General features: G+C 43.4%; 3 protein-coding genes across 5 annotated transcripts in view; 1 reads left to right on the forward strand and 2 right to left on the reverse strand.

Annotated features, from left to right (window-relative positions):
* The window catches only part of LOC105703531 (locomotion-related protein Hikaru genki), a 28,573-nt gene extending 21,391 nt beyond the window's left edge, over nucleotides 1-7,182 (reverse strand). For all 3 annotated transcript variants that reach the window (XM_012431992.1, XM_012431991.2, XM_012431990.2), the window contains exons 1-2: nucleotides 6,966-7,182; nucleotides 2,942-3,024 (exon numbers count right to left, since the gene is read on the reverse strand). In XM_012431992.1, coding sequence (XP_012287415.1) covers nucleotides 2,942-3,024; nucleotides 6,966-7,047 — 165 coding nt within the window. In that variant the 5' untranslated portion in view covers nucleotides 7,048-7,182. The remainder of the gene's footprint in view (nucleotides 1-2,941; nucleotides 3,025-6,965) is intronic.
* A 4,620-nt stretch (nucleotides 7,183-11,802) lies between these two features.
* LOC105703465 lies at nucleotides 11,803-16,076 on the forward strand. The gene is made up of 10 exons (XM_012431884.1): nucleotides 11,803-11,902; nucleotides 11,964-12,163; nucleotides 12,269-12,373; nucleotides 12,534-12,698; nucleotides 13,397-13,645; nucleotides 14,429-14,571; nucleotides 14,713-14,859; nucleotides 15,087-15,394; nucleotides 15,602-15,769; nucleotides 15,940-16,076. Exons 1-10 carry the CDS (start codon nucleotides 11,803-11,805, stop codon nucleotides 16,041-16,043), a joined length of 1,689 nt encoding a protein of 562 aa, XP_012287307.1. The 3' UTR covers nucleotides 16,044-16,076.
* Nucleotides 16,077-16,121: 45 nt separating this feature from the next.
* On the reverse strand, nucleotides 16,122-18,247 carry LOC105703533 (39S ribosomal protein L38, mitochondrial). The gene is made up of 6 exons (XM_012431997.2): nucleotides 17,978-18,247; nucleotides 17,715-17,870; nucleotides 17,193-17,523; nucleotides 16,924-17,082; nucleotides 16,723-16,859; nucleotides 16,122-16,642 (listed from the first exon to the last, which is right to left on the reverse strand). The coding sequence occupies exons 1-6, from the start codon at nucleotides 18,105-18,107 to the stop codon at nucleotides 16,350-16,352; spliced, it is 1,206 nt and encodes a 401-aa protein (XP_012287420.1). The 5' UTR covers nucleotides 18,108-18,247; the 3' UTR covers nucleotides 16,122-16,349.
* Between the last annotated feature and the right edge of the window lie 193 nt (nucleotides 18,248-18,440).

Raw genomic sequence — 18,440 nt, forward strand, 5'->3', positions numbered from 1 at the left:
CGACTCGATACTCGGTTCGGACTTTTTGTCCCCGTAAAGCAAGTCTAGGGACATAAATTGACATTAGAACGCGACTCGGGTTGTTGACAACGGCCGATTCGCTTTTTGCGTCTCTCGGTCTCTGCCCGGAGAAGTTCCTCGATTAATTTCCCTTTTCTTTGTTTGCCAGACCGTCTGGAGAAACGGGCGATCCCAGGAACCCCCGGAGACCTGGCAACGCCGGGCGCGTGCGCGCGCAGCCCTTGTAGTCCTTCTCTATTTGCACACTTCATGGCCCAAAACGACAGTCTAGTTTTTCACCCCGGGTTGGTTGATTGCTGCGGGAATATATTTTGCTACGAATCCTAGTAAGCTTGCAGAAGAGTGGCCCGACAGTTGTTCAGTTTCCCGCCTCGAATTTTGAATCCGGACGCCATCTTGAATTTCAGAGATCCAGGAAGTGAGGCCCGTTTGCTGCTCTCAATTGACGCATTTCCCGGTCTCGGATGTCACCTTAACCGTGATTCTTTAATCCCGGTTAAAGAAACTCCAGTTAACCGAGGTTTAACAGTTTCCTACGCGGTTTACACCTGCGCGCCCCGCTTAAACTCCGGTTAACTCGAGATGTGAAACGGTTTAAGCCCTACCGTTAACTTGTTAACCGAGATCCTTCAGTGGCTTTTGCACAATCGTCCATTTAAATATTCTCCCTTTTTTTTAGTAAAAATATCAGGGAATTTCCACTCTATCCGAGGAATCGACCGTATCGGTAACTTGATTTTTGGTAACCGGAGAAGTCACGGATTCGCTGATTGGCTCGCGGAACTTCGTTACTTTTTATCAAATTTCCCTCCCCGGAATTTTATCGGAGTCGTTATTGCCGGGAAAATTGAGAAGAGCTCGCTAAAAACTGACTTTCGACCCGCGGAAGCAGAGCTTTCGCTAACGCGAACTCAATTCTCACATTTTCCTGCCCAATTTCGAAATTCCCGCCCAACAAATGGACACTAAAAGGGAAAAAATGGAACGCGATTAAGTATTTCGAAATGTATCGGAGCGCACCCCGCGGCAAGAGCGGTAACTACACGAATCAGACGTTAGATTCAGTTGCGGTCTCTCACTCACCAGTGGCGCTAGTGTACATAAGTTCTTCTAAGTTAAGTAACTTTAGTTTCTTTACTATATCTTGAATTACGTTACAGTATCGAAACTGCATCAGTACCACTTGAAATATAAGCTCCAGCGATCGAGTACTTATGTATACAAATAACCTAAAAAAAAAAGTGAAATGACTGTAATCAGCAGTTGTTCGACATTAACTTTTTCCTTTTAAAGGAGAAAACATAACCTGCAAACGGCCCAGGTAATGGAACATCTATTTGAGCTGGAACTTTTAACCGTAATTATGTTAACCCTATTTCATGAATGAACGCCGTGTAATTGGTAAACCTAACAGGAAATGGAGCACTTCCTCTTTCGACTGCTTTTTATCTGTAATTACATTAACCTTATTCCCGAGGTACTCGATACGAGATGAGCCGGAAAATCGTGAAGGAAAGACGTTAACCGAATCTTCTGCAAACGGCTTCATTTGGTTCCGCGGACGGGGGAACATAACCTGCAAACTATACCGCGAATGGAGTACTCCCTCTGTTTTAACTGCACTCGAACCTCCTTTCGAGCGTCATAAAATCGACCTAGTAGGTGCGATACTCGATACGAGAAAAAGACCCGACATCCGCCATTCGATTCCATAAAAAGAGAACCTAACCTGCAAACCGAGATGGATTACATTCCACATACCCTAAAAATTGTCTACAGCGTACAGGACCCCATTGTTACGGGGCTGTTTCGGTTCTGTTTCTTTCCTAACCTAAAAGGAAAGAACGACCCATAAGTGTGTTTAATCGGACTTAACCTCAAAAGAATCGGAAACAGAAGAGGATTCGGATTAACCGTCGAAAGGACGCAATCTAAAACCGAATTAGAAGGATATAAGGGTGGAGGCGACACCGAAGGAGGGAAACAATTCATCCTGGGGGAATTCGACGGAGCCATTAGGGGAGATTTGCAAGACAAGGAGGATATCGATCCGGGCTGTACAAAAGGACGGAAAACGCCGGAGGGAGGAGGAGGAAAAATTAAGGAAATGAGCAAGCCGTGCCTCCCGTCCCTCGGGCGATCCTTCAGGACGAATCCTAGACAGAGGAGGAGGAGGAGGAGTCGATACTTTCCCTCCCAGTTTCTCCAGGATGAGCGATGGGAGAAGGAGCCGGGGGATATCCTCGGGGAAGGACCCGGGTGGAGGCGCATTATCCTCATGAATATGCGAGATTAATGGCGCCTTCGCCGGGGGTTAACGTCGACCGGCGGTTCCTTTTGTGATGGCCGCTATCCCGTTTCGGGATCCTTAGGGGTCACTCCTTCCCGCGTTCGATCAACCTGTCGATTCGCATTAATCCGGGTCCCGACCCTCCCGATCGTTTCCCTTGGAGGGATTATTCCTACCGATGTACACGTTCGCCGTCGCTACTCGATAAGGAGGCATCTACGTTCTAAGGACACCCAATTCCAGGGATGTTCCCCTTTTTCTAGGGGATTTTACTCGTGGTTCGTCTTAAGAAGGGATACAGGACAATGCTAGGTGAAATCCTTGATTAGGGAGAATTTTCTTATCAGCAAGGAATTTTTTTTTAGGGTAATCTAGTATAGAGCCTAGGGTAATCGAGTATAGAGCCTCCGTCACTAAGTGTGCTTGTCGCGGAACGCTACCGAATTTTTTCTTTTTTTTTTTCTAATCGGTTCCCCATTATTAATGGAGCTTTCTCCAGATGGGTTGCTCTCACAAATCACCCCAAGATTTTTCTGCCTATGTAGATTTACTACCCCGGGCTTATCGGCGCCTCGGGGCCGTTTGAAATTCCCGCGCTAATGATATTCAAACGCTGGATTAAGAACTTACCGATATGGTGATGTTCTTGTACGTGACGACGACCAACGGATGGAGTCCCTCGAGTTTGCAGCCTCGCTCGGGTTTCTCCTTCTCTGAAAGGGAAATTTTTATTAATTGTATTAGATTTATTAGACTTTTTAGAAGAATCGCTTAGGTGGAGTTTTCTAAAACCTTAAATCCCATGGAGGTATAAATGCATTGGTTGAAATGACCGCTAAGGGGGCTTGTAATTAATTCCATTGTGTCTCTTGTTGCCCGATTTCAATTAGATAATATTATTTTGATAACCCCACCCGGGGAGGTTAATGTTCTCCGATACGGCCCCGCCATTTTCCTAACAGAGCAGGCCGCCATTTCGCGATACGTTATCGATGGTTAACATCGCCACGGAATAAAGGACCTTTCGTATGCCCAGCTAATTACCGCAGTTCTGTAATTAGCTCTAGCCCCGCCCTGATTGTCGGGGAATAATATAACCGAAATGCCATTTGAAGCCATTTTGGTTACGGTGACCACCGACGGCGTCCAAAATGGCGGCCAAAATGGCGGGGATTTCAAACCTCCGCGGATGGAATTCCCAAATCGCTTTCAATTAGCATTAGTTCGTATCTGCTCAAGCTTAATTACTGATTTTGGACGACGCTCGTTTACTTCGGGGTTTCATTATTGCCACCAATTAACCGGAGATTAACAATCCCGCATTTAATTAACAACTGCGAGCTCCGCCATTTTGAAACGCGTTATCGATACCGCGTACTTGAAACTTTTAACTGGCTATTTATTTAATATACCGTGTTTACCATCGTACGATAATTCCAATTGTTGCCGGGAATCTAAGCAACAAATTGATTATCGTTAAAATGTCGCCGACGGACCTAATGGTATAAAGAAAAAAATAATTGTACGATAAAGTTTCCCCAGAAAATATCGCAGAAGGAAGTAATTTGGTTGCACTTGTTAAGAACGAGTTGCATCAACTTTTCTCGAGTTTGCAACAAATAAAGAACTATTAAGTGGGCCAGTAAAGTCAAGTTAAAACGCAGGCGAAACTAATTAACAACCATTGTTTACATTTTGAAACTCTCCTCTCCGCCGTCGAGCCCCAGATTTGCATACCCAAAACTTTAGAAGAAAAAAAGAAACGACGAAACATTGTTTGCAATAATAACGCCAACAATCCCCTCGTACACGTTCTTTCTTTTTAATGACAATTTAACCGACGAAATTTCTTAGACAATGGCGCCATTGAAAATACAATTTGAAGGAATAAGGCATAAATGGACATTAATGGACAATAAAAAAAAAATAACCGCAAACAGCGATTATTTATTATACAAAAGCCTAGCCCGCACCACTGAATGCATATTGCGAGCGTCATTAATTATTTCTGGCCGCGGTGATTTGAAAAGCCCGCCACTTTTGGCCCCGGGAATAATTAACTGGTCCCCGGAGTTGCAAATCGGCGGTTATATTGTTTAACCTGGAAAGTGTCATTCGGGGCACTGTGTCAGCATTTATTATGAAGATGTGGATTCGTTAATTGTTCAGGACCCTCTAGTGGAGTTAATCCACTTTGAAGGGTCCGCCATTTTGGTGCTCTCAATTATTAATTACTCTCCCAGCAGAAGTTAAGTCTGTCGCGCATTTCAGACTGCTGGTTTCTTTTTTATACTCGTCTGGAAAACTAAATTATAATGCCGATTTACAACTTCGCCATTTTCACACGTATATACATAAATATCACGTTTTGTCGAAGATTTTGTACTACGGGAACTGCGCTCTGAAAAATCAAGATGGCGACCTAGGGACGCCTCAAGTCGGCGTCGTTTTTCGTCTCTTATAGGTGTCCAGAGCCTTTTTAATTATTCCCTCAGGCCGAAAGTGGTAAATAAAAGGATCCCGGTTTTTTTAGTCGTTTCAAATATACATAGTTCACGCTTTGCCAAGAATTTCGAAGGCCGAATTGCGGACCGCGACTTAACCAACTTTTTCCAACTTTCCCGGGGGGAATTTCCCTTTTTATCGAATAGCTGGAGGGGAATTTCCTTTTTTATCCAATTTCCCGGGGGCAATTTGCGTCGGGCTCCGGCATTATTTTCTTAGATGAGTTTCTTCGCGAGGACCGACACATGCCATCGCGGTCTTCGGTCGGAAAAAGCAAGATGGCCGCCGGTGGCGCCGCGGCTCGGAGTTCGGGGCCAACTCGAGGCTTCGGCGGGAAATTGGATTTAAAGTTTCTCCTTGGTAGCCACGGTCCCTGGCCATTATAAGTTTTAACGAAGACCTAAGCCGAGGCTTGACCGATATTACGGAGAACGCGTCAGAGCTCTTTGTGTTAACCCTTTCGGTATTCGCCGGACGTCGGATATGGCTAATCTCGGATTAAGTTATCTCGCATACGCAATACATACGTGCCGCATAATCACCGGTAATCCCGGGAACTCAAACTGATCCTCTTGGAATTCCAAATTCGACTCAAAATAATTTTCGTTATAATTCAAATTCGACTCAAAAAAATCCTCCTTAAAATTCAAATTAGAGCCAAACTAATCTTGAAATTTCAAATTTGACTCAAAATAATTCTACTTATAATTCAAATTCGACTCAAAATAATTCTCCTTATAATTCAAATTCGACTCAAAAAAATCCTCCTTAAAATTCAAATTAGAGCCAAACTAATCCTGAAATTTCAAATTTGACTCAAAAAAATCCTCCTTAAAATTCAAATTGTACTCAAACTAATCCCTTTGAAATTTCAAATTCGACCCAAAACAATTCTCCAGGAATCGCAGATTCGACTCAAAATACTTCTCCTTAAATTTTACATTATCAAATCACTCTTCCGTATAATCGAGTTCGCTCAAACGACGAAATTTCTGGATTTATCTCCGAGTCCTGAGATTCGCGCTCCAGTAATTCCTCGGATTCCACCCCGAAGATGCTTCCCGCGATTCCTGGAGGAATATGGAGAGGAAAAGGGAGACATATCGGGGATGCAGCGTAATCGCCGGGCTTAAACGTCGGTATGCACGTACCCTGCATTACCGCCTCCAACCATTATGTAAATCGAATCCCGCGAATCGCGTCTTGCGAGGTTAGCTTCGGGATTTCGTTCTTCCTCAAAAAAAGGTTAGGAAACCCGCGGAGAGAGATATATTAACGAATTAATTAAATCTTTAATCGATTCAACGATAGAATATGATCATTAAGGGGATGTGAAAGTGGCAATTCGAATCATTTGAAACATCCCATGATAAAGAAACTTGATAGAGTTTCGACGCTCTCAGGATTTAATTTTTCGAAGGAAAAAGGAAGAAAAAAAAATTCTTCTCCCCCGCGATAAATATGAAAATATTTCTGGAAAAAATATAAAAGAATTCCTCACTCTTAGGGGAAGTTCAGAAGAGATATAGATTCGAGGGAAGATTTTTTTCGCGGGGCCGAAACGCTGGACATAACCTGTACCGGAAGTGGACGGTAACAAAAGGAAGGCATACATTATGTAACGCTTTGTCCGGACAGTTTCCTTTTTTTCCTCTCTCGGAGTAATTTCCCACTAAGCCAGGAGCATTTTCCCTCCGTCAGTTTCAACCTTTCTGTCCGTGACGACCTCATCGCTCTTAGAATTACATCTCGGTAGGAAGAAAAATGGCGAAAACGTTTGAACGATCGATAAGTAAGCATTCCCGCAACGTCGACGCACTTTCGCATAATCGGAGAATTTTTTCAAGTATTTATTAAACCCTTTCACATCGCCTTAACGCTCCGAATATGGATTTTAAAATCGACGCCCCAAAACACTAAAAATATTTTGGAGTATTTATTAAACCCTTTCATATCGCCTTAAGGCAGCGGATCTCGATTTTAAAATCGACGCCCCAAAACACTAAAAACGTTTTATATAAATATTTTGGAGTATCGATAAATGTAATGACCCTTTCACATCGCCTTAAGGCACCGAACCTCGACATTAAAAATCGACGCCGCAAAAAACTGAAGATAGGAAAGCGTAAAACTAATAGATCATACACACCTTGCTTGGCATGGCCGAGACCGGAAGTGGCCAGTAGCAAGAGGAAGAAGAGCCGAGCCGCATTCGGCATGTCATTCGTCATAATACGGTGTCACCTGTTTGGCACGCACTTCCACCCCCCCACGTCACTCAAACCATCGTCGCTTCCGGCAAGCCGGAAGTCGGCGAGAATCACCGAAACGAGACACCGTCGAGACACCGCGAGACCGGTCTACATGTTTCCGGGGGACCGACTTCCGGATAGCACGTCCGACCTCGTGGGTGGCCGCCGCGATACTAAGCTCGAGGTGGACCGACACCACGACGGTAACCCCCGTTCCCCCTGGTGGACGGGGTGGAGTTGGATCCTATATTCCGACCGGGTTTGGGGGGCGCGCGCATGCGCGGCGGCGGCCGGCCGAGCCGTAGTGGGCGCCCCGCAGCGCGCGCCCCCGGAGTCGTGCGTGGACCCCCGAGGGGGTCGGACCTGCGCCCAAGGAGCTCCGCTGGATCCACGCGTTCCTCTTCTCCCTCCTTTCCCTGTACGTCGCTACCAGAAGACTGGTAAGAGATTATGAAATTTAGACCTTGATATCTCGATAACCCCATGGCTTCAATTTCTTTATTAATATATAAGGAAATGCCGCATCGACAAGAGCCCCTGGCGAACGACCAGGAAATCCCGGCCTTGATTTCTGTAATTCCACTGTATCGATCTCATGTCCCACCCGAAATATATTTACGGTGTACATCTATAAATAAAGAAGTACAACTACACCTCCGGTACATTATTTTTTATGCATCCCATTTATCTGCAGCGGAACGAATATGGCGGCGCACGAAGCTACGCTCAGCGATATGAATTTCATATAAACGGCCACTGTGGTTCCATTTGAGCATCAACGCAGATCATTTTTTAATACGAAGCTTTCGTTATATAATATATCCCATGCGTCACTGAATGCAGTGAAATGCCGCATGATGCCGACAGGCAGCTCCAAATGGGTCCTCGAAAACGATCGGCCATCTTGTTCGCCGATTCGCGCGGGAAATTTGAAATAGGCCGCGGCAACCCATGATCACTGGGTCGCGGCGATTCGTTCGAAAGGGGGAAAAAAAGAGGAGGCAAAGAATGGAGAGGACGGAGAGACACGTCGATAGGACGTAATTTGATTGGATGGGATATTTCGGTTTGGGTTGGGAGCCGCGGCTTAACGAGACTTCCGGTCTTCGGGTCCGGACGCTGGAACCGGGAAATCGATCAGGACAGCTCGATCTGTCTCGGCCCTTCCCTCGATTGACAATCACCCGACAGAATTGTACTTCCGTCCCGACGCCCGACTCTTTTCTTTTCCCACGGGTCCCCCGAAATTCATCCTTCCCCGAGAATGGCCGCGAACAATGGACATGACCCTTTCGAAAGCGTCCCGACATTTCAAACACCTTCGAATATAAATATAAACATAACAGGAACTTAATCGACGCGAATAAAATCAATTTCATCTATATACCCTTTCTGGCGGCGACGCCATTTTGGATACTCAAGCGGTAACATAAAATGGATATTAATATTCATATCGAGGTCTTCTACACTCTACGTTGAGAATTACACGAACTTAAGGGTCCTATACGTTATTTCGGTAAATATTAAAGTATGAGTACGGTCCTAAAAGGGCCCACAATGAAACGTCTTCAATAGAACGCACTTACTGGGGGAATACTTTCGATTAGTTGCAGTACTCCTCACCAGAGGGAGAAACGTCGTTGCGGCGCTAGAGGGACCGCCGTGCAAAACAGTTAACGTCCTTATTACATTCCGTAGTAATGAATTCCGCTCGAATGGCCGCCTTGGCGGAAATTTCGAGGTTAGGTTAGGTAGCGCGAGTAGACGCGACAGTTAGGACAGAGGACCAAAAAGAGACGGATGGATCGACGTAGAGAAGAGGAGAGAGAGATAGAGAAATAGGAAACCCTTTGGAGGAGACCCACCGACATGGGGAAGGTCCTTTCCTAATTCCTAACCCGAGCAATAAGACCGCCTTAATGCACCACGCTCGAGAATCCGGAGCCCCGAAAACTCCAATTAACCTCCGAGCTAACTTCGGCGCAGAACTAACGCGACCCACTTCTTTCCCGGTCCTCCCTGGAAGTGCAACTCCCGCGTTCATTTCATTAAATTTACAGGTTAATTGGAAAGGTAGAAATTAAGTAATCGTGAAAAGAAAATCCGAGGTGGGGGAGCGCTCTCTACCGCGGGGGAAGATGGCCGCCGCACGCGACCCGTCACGTGACGACCCCTGATTGACAACTTATCCCTGAACACATACGAAACATAAGAACGTCTCTCTAGAAAAAACTGCTTTTTCTTTCTTTTAAGACACTTCCAGTCTCTTTTGGAAACAATTCCCCTAGAAAACTTCGGATTCTCCGAACTATTACTTTTCCTACCGGCTTAATTAACCGACAGGAGCGCGCGGTGTCTCTTTTTATTACTCCGTCTTTTTTCCCCGCGTCCTTTTCCTCGTGCAGAAAGGAACAAAAAGGGGGAAAAAGTCCGGCTCTCCGCGGGCATAATCCGATAAATATGGCGCGCATCTCGCGCGGCGACACGCCGGAAGAGAGAGAAAAAAGAAAAAAGAAGATGGCGCCACCCGGGGCCACGGAGTGCTCTCCGGACGAAAATTCCGCCGGATTGTCCGCCCCGGACGTATGTCCGTCCGCCGGGGAAAGATTCCCAAGTATTTCCCCGCTGCGAGCATTAATCTCACCCCCGGGTCGCTAATGGACGGCGAGAGGCCCGAGGGTGGACATTTTGTTTGACGGTGGCGCCGCCGTTCGGCGAATTTTTCAAATTAATCCACGGATTTAATGGAAGACTGGGTTTTTGCGCTCCAAGATGGCGCTGGCTTCGAGTAAGCGCACGGACTTTAATGAAAATGGCCCATAAAGTGTTCCACTTCGCCAGGAAGTAATCCAACCAAGAGAGGACGTTCTTGTGTTAAAAGGAAAAAAAAAAATGTCATTCACGTTAACGTTAACCTATACGTTACGCTAGCGTTAACCTATAGCTCAGTTTAGAACCACGGATTAACTAATCCGAAGGAGCGGTACCAATCGTGACGTAATTGAGCGGTATGGTCATAGAGGCGGATATTCATGAAGCGTCGAAAAAGACACCGTTTCCACTAAAGCGATTCCGTTCGTTTCCCGGAGAGACTCGGTTAATGTAACGGCGCTCTTCTTCGGATTCTCCGTCGAGATAGGAAGGTCCTTAACGAAAGTTTTAATAACTAGGATATCAGGAGCACTGTCGTCACGTCGGACGTTGAACAGACGCCGGGTAAGATTTATGTCGGTTATTGTCCCGACTCATTAAGCCCTCTAAGTAGTCGACACTAACGCCACCTTTATGCTGATTTATGGTAACGAGGTACTAGCTCCACGGAGCATAGTTCGCTCTGCATGTGAGTTTCTATGCTCACGTGAACCGAGCGCGAAATATCCCTAAAAACTAGGGGAAAAAAAAAACAACAACGAAGAATTGGCAAAATTCAAAGTAAAAATCCCGAATATTAAGATATACGACGATAAGCTCTGATGTTAATATCCTAAAATTGAAATGAGCCTATTTTATTAAATACCCGTTCATCTGCTATAATAATAATGAAAAAGAAAATAAAGAACATGACCCAAATTAAATGGGAAAAGAGCGGTCGGTGAGAATTAAAGCGAGAAGCTTTGAAGTGTGCCCCGGCGAATTAAAATAAGCTGATCTTAAAAGGCTCATTTGTCTACCATCACGCCGCCATATTGCCTGAGAGGAGGAACATAATGGCGAGATATTCCTAAAGGATAATAAAAAGGAACAGGGAGAGGAAGGACGTCGAAAATTGGAAGGAAAAAATTAAGGACAACAAGGACCAGAACGGGGCGCACTTTGATGTTTGCCCTGGTAAATTAAAGTAAGTCCTTTAATTGCAGACCGCGGCCCTGCCTTTCGGAAAAGCCGCCATTTTGTCTGGGGGAATAATACCGCGGGAAGAAATTCCCAGAAGGTAAGGAAAGAGATGAGAAAATGAAGAATGGCACAAAATTACGGATGGACCACTTTGACGTATGCCTCACTTAATTAAACTAACCCGTTCAATTAAATACCGCCGCCATTTTGTCACTTTGCATTGGACCCTGGAATTATTCGTTGCGTTTATTAATATCTTCCACGTAGAATGACCCTTTCGTGTCGCCTCAAGGTGACAAAGGTACAAAAAGGATAAAGACCCTCCTCTCTAGCATCTCGCATCGGAAAAGTACGTCGTGCTAGTCATTTCGAGCTCTTTAAAGCGATTACCTTTATGCCCCTTTGGAAGAAACTTCCACTGGGTCTAGGGACCCTATCGGGTCCATTAAACTTTATCGCCAATAACCGCGAAACAATAGCTGTTGGGCCAATAAAACTTACGGACCCAATAGCGATGTTTCGAAATCCGACATTAAACTTCAATATCCCGATAAACTCGTGTAAATAAAAACAAATATCACCATTAAATATACTATATCACCACTGGTGAATTTTCACCCTAAGGCACTTAAGGATCATCCTACACATAATTGCTTATTAATTACATACGGAATACCGCCATCTAAAAAAATTCCAAATATAATTCCAGGCTGCTGTCGATATGCATACGAAGGTGGGTAAGGTAGGCATCTATAAGAATCCCTTTTGCCGACGTCGATAGAATTTCCCACCGGCTTAACACGCCGTGTACATTCATTACAGTCGATTGTTTCCCCGTGACACTTTCCTTCGCGGTTCCTAAAGTAAAGCCCCTCTAACTTTTCCAGAAAATAGGGGATAATGTTATCAGTCAAGCATATCAAGATACACGGCATGAAGGACGACAGGTGGACGATAAAGGACAAGCTGCATCAATACCGCAGTGTCCTCAAACTACACGGTCAGTGCCCGAACCCCTCCTCTACAAACAATTCCAATTGTCCCCCGGTAATTTTCCCCAGCTCGTGACAAAAACCTAGAAGCAATAAATGCGACAAACCTGAAGAGAAAATTATCCCGGGATTTGAAGTCGCTGACAACGGACGTAAAGACTTACAGGGGCATCATCACCGACGTCCTCGCCGGCGACAAGAGGAGACTGCACACAGTTCTCCAGGACCACCGAGACTTGCAAATGGCTTACCAGGATTACAAACCGGCGGTAATGTTAAAAAATACCCTCCTCAGATTTGTCAAGACCCTGCGAAGTGATCCGTAGGTCTGATTTCCCTCAAAACCCCAAAAACCAAAGCCCAACCCTATTCAGGACGTCTGCACAGCGGTGGATAAGGACAACGACAAGCGTCGCAAGCTAATCGACAAGATGTACTACAAAAAGAAACAAAAAATCAAGATATTCTTCGAGCTAAAAGTAATCCTAATGATAATTCTTACGGCGTTGATTTTTTTTTTTTTTTAACTAAAACACGATTTTTACCAACCCAACTTCGGAAATGTCCTGCGAGCGGCTTTTAGATATACGAAGCGTTGCAAATGGGAATAAATGAAGTTATTAATTTTCCGTGAGGAAGTTGGAGAGTGCTCTGCTGATGGACAAGCAAGAGCAGCAACGCGAATGCGAGCCAGATTACGAGCAACAACGATTAGTGACGCTTTATCAGCAATCGGTCGCTAAGGAGACTGCAGCCAAAGCGATACGTGGGACTTATTTCAGCATGTTGACCATCTTAAAGAAGGCTGGTGGATTTTATATAATTTATTAAACCAAAGTTTGGCTCCTTTGCCTCCTAAGAGCGTTTTGGTCGAATATCGCCTGCACGGTCAGAGGAATTTCGCCCATATATCGAGATGGCTCAGTGTACAGGGGTCAAGGTGATATGAAATGGTCATTCTATATAAATAAAACCTTTCTCAACGTGTTTCACTTCACCTTAACCCTTTTTTTTTTTTTTCTAACTTATTAATCCAAAGTTTAACTCTTTAGCGCCTTAGTCGAATATCGCCTGCACGGTCAGGGGAATTTCGCCCATATATCGAGATGGCTCCGTGTACAGGGGTCAAGGTGATATGAAATGGGCATTCTATATAAATAAAACCTTTTTCAACGTGTTTCACTTCACCTTAACCCTTTTTTTAATTTATTAAACCAAAGTTTAACTCTTTGGCGCCTTGGTCGAATATCGCCTGCACGGTCAGGGGAATTTCGCCCATATATCGAGATGGCTCCGTGTACAGGGGTCAAGGTGATATGAAATTCATCATTCTATATAAATAAAACCTAAAAGTATTGATAAAACCTTTCTCAACGTGTTTCACTTCACCTTAACCCTTATTTTTTTTTCTCTAACTTATTAATCCAAAGTTTAACTCTAAAAAGGGAAAGGCTATGACGATGTTACGGCGCAAGGTATAAATAAATATCTCGTTCAACCAGGACTCGATATTCTTCGACGCCGTTTTAAGCCAACTAAGGACCGACCAGAAAGACCAATGCAAAGTAATTCTGCGGACGACGATAATGGGCCAACTTGCGGCGGAGAATCTCGACGACACGAGGGATAAATACAAAAGGATGAAGCAGGACGTTTTGATTAACATGAGGGAGAGAGAGCGCACCCTGAAGACCGTCCGCGGTCAGGTCGACGACTTATGGGCGCACGCGCAGTCGCTAGTCCGAATTGAGGTTAGTATCCGCAACCTCCGTTCGAAAGGAAGGTCTATACGGGATTTAAAACGGCCCGTTTAATGAAACTAGTTCTCTGTCTTCTCGCTCAAAAATGTATCTGGCTCGAAACTCTACCGAGTTTCTTAATTGCATACTAACTACGACTCACCGCGTCCTCTTCGGGGTAAGGGCACCCTTTTGGAACGTGGTGGAGGCTCTACGAGCACCTGCGCAACACTGCATATCAAGTGTTGCGCACACGTATAAAAAGAAATGCTTCATATAAGTATAGGGGATAGAGTAGAAACTGACTCGTGGCGCCATCTTTGAACGAGAACTATAAGGTATTCGCAACCTCCGAAAGGAAGGTTTACGCGGGGTTTAAAATGGCACGTTTAATGAAACGAATTTCTTAGTTAGATCCTAAGAACGTATAAAAGAACGTTCAAATTCAAAATGGCAGGTTTAATGAAACGAATTTCTTAATTACATCCTAAGAACGACGCGCGTGTAAAAGAAAATGCTTCATATAAGTATAGAGTAAAAACTGACTCGTGGCGCCATCTTTGAATAAGAAGGATAAGTTCACAACGCAACAACCCTTTCTCACCCTTTGACGGAACTTTACCGACAGTAGTTCATACATAAAAAAAAGCGGCACAATAGATAGAAAACCAGAAAAATATTTTAAGTACTTGCCTCCGTTTAGTTACAATGCTTGGACGTCAATAATCGCGTAGTTGTTTTCTCAGCATATCGTCAGTTGGTAATACGAAATAAAATATATGTTACGTATTTTAGAGCGACGCGAATTTTGGGGAAAAGAAACTTTCAACTCCGACTGACGAGAAGGCTCTAGAAAATCAAATTCGTCACGTCGAGGAAATTTTTGACAAGATAAAGGATTCGATGCTTGTACGCTCTTACGAGGAACTACTGCCCAGGTAACTTTGACTCGTGGCGAATCGATGGGATATCATTTTAATTATATGAAGTTCTTCTTAAATATATCTCTCTTAAATAATCAAATGAATATATGAATTAAGTAAATAAATGCATCTGCCAAGTTATGTACATTCTTTCAGACTCGAGGAGCAAATGAGACAAAAGGCTCGTCTAACGGAACAGTATAATTACAAATTGAGGGAACGAGACTCCTATTTAAATAAAAAGAACCACGCCCTTCTGAAACTTGCGACATTGGAACATTCGATGGTTTCCACTACTGGCCAGTATGTATCGTCGATATTTATCGATGAAACTTACCCATGCTCTTCGTTTCCATTTAAAAAAACCCATCGGTCTGTAAAATCCCTTAAGAGCTAGTATCGACTCATCGATTACTTTCCTTTTATTTCTAAACAAATTTTATATGCAAGTTGATTGCAGGGACTGCGATACACGAGGGGAAATTCTTTATCGATAAATGATCTTATGAATCATAAAAGATACTGCTTAGGTACAAAATGGAGAAGAAAACGATGCTGCAAGAAATCGAGGAGCAAAAGAAACGTGAACGCGAGTTAAAGGATCTGAGAAAAGTGCGGGGCGAATTGTTGATGAAAATCAGAGCTGCGCTGCAGAACATGGCCACAATGTTAGTCTTCGTAAAGGTCGATCCAAAACTTGGAAAGAACGTGCCGAAGGACAGTGGGAGAAAACAAGACAAGAAAAGGGCCAAAGAGGAAGATAAAGAAAAGGAAGAAAACGAGAAAGTGGAGAAAATGGAAGGCGAAGGGCCTCAACTCGAGAAAATGGAGACTGACGGTAAATCCTGGAAAAATGATATATTTCAGTTTAATCCACGAGGGAAATATTTTCTTACGTCTGAAGTGGAAGCGGAATACAAAAACCATTCTCAATTACTTTTATCTAAAATGTACAGAAACATGTATCGATTGCTGTTAACCTATAACATCAGGGATTAAGTATTTTATTTAACACTCTGTAAAAAAAGATGAACCAATGTTTTAGGACTAGCTCTTTTGTCACAAGTCACGAAGAAAGTTAGCGTCCTCTTCAACATGGCTGGTTTCGAATTGGATGAGGAAAGAGAAGCGAGAGCTAGAGATTTATACCAATCCTACATATCGGACTACAGATCGAAGCTGATGTTTGGAAACGGAGAACCAGAACAAATCGGTTCGTCATTCTACGCTATCAAAATTAACATTTACTGCATCGATTACCAATAGCACAATCGAGAAATAATCTTAATAGATTAATCTGCTGAATTATCCAATATTTAAAGGAATAATCTAGTGGAAATTGCAAACGTCACAATTCCATGACATTGTTTAACAATCTTTCAGGTATATTTGTGGAGCACGAAGTAATCGACTCTGTGGTACTAACTAGAGCGGACATCAAATTGCAAAGCCGACAAATAGTTGAAGCAAATTTGAAACCCGAGTGACTAATGATTTTCTGTATTTATAATTGGCACGCCACTAGCAATACAGAATTTGAATAAAACACCATTCCCAGTTAAATGTCAGACTACGAGCACATTGTACAATATATATTTTCTCGATACATTTCGATTCTTCGGAACATTGAAAATAGATATCAGTTTGACGAATCAAAAAAGCTGGACAATAAAATCCAGAAAAAAATGGAAGGGAGAGGAGCGGCTGTGAAATTTATTATATAAATTGTGTACCTGTGAGACTACTTCTGGCATGACTTCTGCAACGGCGTTGGGATGAACCTCGGAAGACCTTTATGATAGTTCGTTGATTCGTCCCCATCTTAACCTCTCCTTCTTAATTTCAGTTCTCAGCCACGAAGGAATCTCCTCGTTGAAGGGATGTGCATTCGGATACTTCAAAGATGGTGGCGGAGCTTTAAATGGATGAACTTTCTTCATCTTCCTCAGGAAGAACTCCTTGTTAATTTGTTTCTGATCGCGATACCTGTCAAGGTATAGGTTAAAAGCCTGTTTCAGTGGAAACCAAGTCTGTGGCTTGAGATAATGCTCCGGAAAGTTGTACTCAAACACAGGCTCCATCATTTCTAAAAAGTAGTGTTAAGGAGTACGTTAAGATTCGTCGATTCTCTATTTCACATCAAGAAAGTATGTAGCGAAGACTTACGCAGGGTGTTGTGATAAAAATCTGTGAGTGAATGGTCCCAATCTGATTGAAAGAAAGTAAGGCCTGCCGGAGTTAGATAGTCTTGGTGCTCTCGATAGAAATCTTGCGTACTCCAGTTGCGCTCCGTCAGGGATAAACTAAAACCAAATAATTTATAGGAACTTCCTTCGCATCACAAAGAATGAATATTACGATGCTCACCATGGAATCGTCTTCTTGTACTTTGAATAGTCCATTAATTTATCTTGCTTGTAAAGCACAAAGATGTATCTACAGTAACCGATTCCACGCGCTGGGAAAGGCCTTATGTAGTCTAATAACAGTTCTCCCTTCTCGATACTATTGCCTGGTATGTTTCCTCTAAAATTAATACGAGTCTATTATATAGCGAAAAATATAACCTGTCTAAATTATTCTGTAAAACAATTCCTTCGCATTCCTTTTTTTTTATGCAAATGAATCGAACTTACATGAACCAGTGACAATATTCCAGATCCTTGCTAGTCAAATTACCATCAGGAGTCGTGAGCAAAAGAGTCCACAAACTATCAGGATCGGCCTCGTAGGACACTTGAGGAACATTCTTTGCTTCGTTCGGCTTAATTATATTTCCCGTGTATACTTTTGCATACAAGTCTTCTTCCTCGATGTTGTACCCAACATTGAGCGGAACGACAGGGACAAAATATGCGTCGCCATAAAGATCTTTAAAGATACCAAAATGCTCCGCAATCCTGTGTATGTGACTCGGACCGATTGTTTTGCTCCAATCTCGCCTCACTTTATCCAAATCAACCGATACTACGAATACGAAATGATTTTTGTAAAGCGATTGCTTATACCTTAAACTGTTCTTGCTTAAAAGTGTCATCCTAAACATTTCTTAATTTCTAAAAACTGCCTAAATAACCGAATCGATTAATATACAAATTAAGGCTAATCAACAACTCCTTCAAAATTACATCGCATTCAACCGTTCATAAGAAACGTACATTCTTTTCGCATCGCCAGTTTCTCCAGCTCTCGGTTCGCTTTATTCGCTTTGATTTCATCAATCCACGCAGCTCGCACATCCCTCCTGACAATAGTGGGTTGTGAAAAACCAATATTAATTAGTTTCGACAATTCGAGATCCTGAGCGTTCACCTCTGAAAAGTGGACGCAAATAATCACATCTCAAAAAATCTCCATCATTAGGAGTCAAATTCGAGGTTAGATAAAACCTAACCCCATATCACACGTTCCGATTACGTACCCTCGAGCCGCTGTTTCAAGTTCCTTGCAACCGTTGGATTCCTGCCTCTCAAAGTTCCAGTATATCGCACATCCTGGCACTTCGGCAATATTAAATCACTCGAAATTAACCTAAACAACCTCACCGCCATTACGACACGTGCACGGGCAGCAGAGGTGAAAACTCTTTGTCTTTCGATGGACGGGGGATAGCCAGAAAAAAGAGGAGGTATCTGCGTCCTTGTCGCACTCACTCCATTACGTACGCATTAGTGTGAGAGAGAGAAAGCGATAGATGGCTCTTCGTATCTTCCACTTCCATATACTCTATATGTGCATCCTTGTCGCACGCAGTACGGTACAATTTAAAGAATAACAAAGCGTATTACGTTCTACGTTTATACTACGTTAATTGAAACTAATATATCTCAAAAAGTGACGGCATATTTGTTCATAACGAGGTTATGGGGAGGCTCCGAAAGTGG

The sequence above is a fragment of the Orussus abietinus genome, unplaced genomic scaffold (genome assembly GCF_000612105.2).
Source record: "Orussus abietinus isolate OABI.00-Male unplaced genomic scaffold, Oabi_2.0 scaffold78, whole genome shotgun sequence".
Classification (NCBI taxonomy): domain Eukaryota; kingdom Metazoa; phylum Arthropoda; class Insecta; order Hymenoptera; family Orussidae; genus Orussus; species Orussus abietinus.

Coding starts and splice junctions, on each gene's coding strand:
- LOC105703465 (XM_012431884.1), top strand. CDS start 11,803: ATGTTATCAGTCAAGCATATCAAGATACACGGCATGAAGGACGACAGG. Junction 14,860..15,086: donor ATGGTTTCCACTACTGGCCA/GTATGTATCGTC, acceptor GATACTGCTTAG/GTACAAAATGGAGAAGAAAA. Junction 15,395..15,601: donor CGAGAAAATGGAGACTGACG/GTAAATCCTGGA, acceptor CCAATGTTTTAG/GACTAGCTCTTTTGTCACAA.
- LOC105703533 (XM_012431997.2), bottom strand. CDS start 18,107: ATGGCGGTGAGGTTGTTTAGGTTAATTTCGAGTGATTTAATATTGCCG. Junction 17,524..17,714: donor ACTGGCGATGCGAAAAGAAT/GTACGTTTCTTA, acceptor TCGTATTCGTAG/TATCGGTTGATTTGGATAAA. Junction 16,860..16,923: donor TACAAGAAGACGATTCCATG/GTGAGCATCGTA, acceptor ATTTGGTTTTAG/TTTATCCCTGACGGAGCGCA.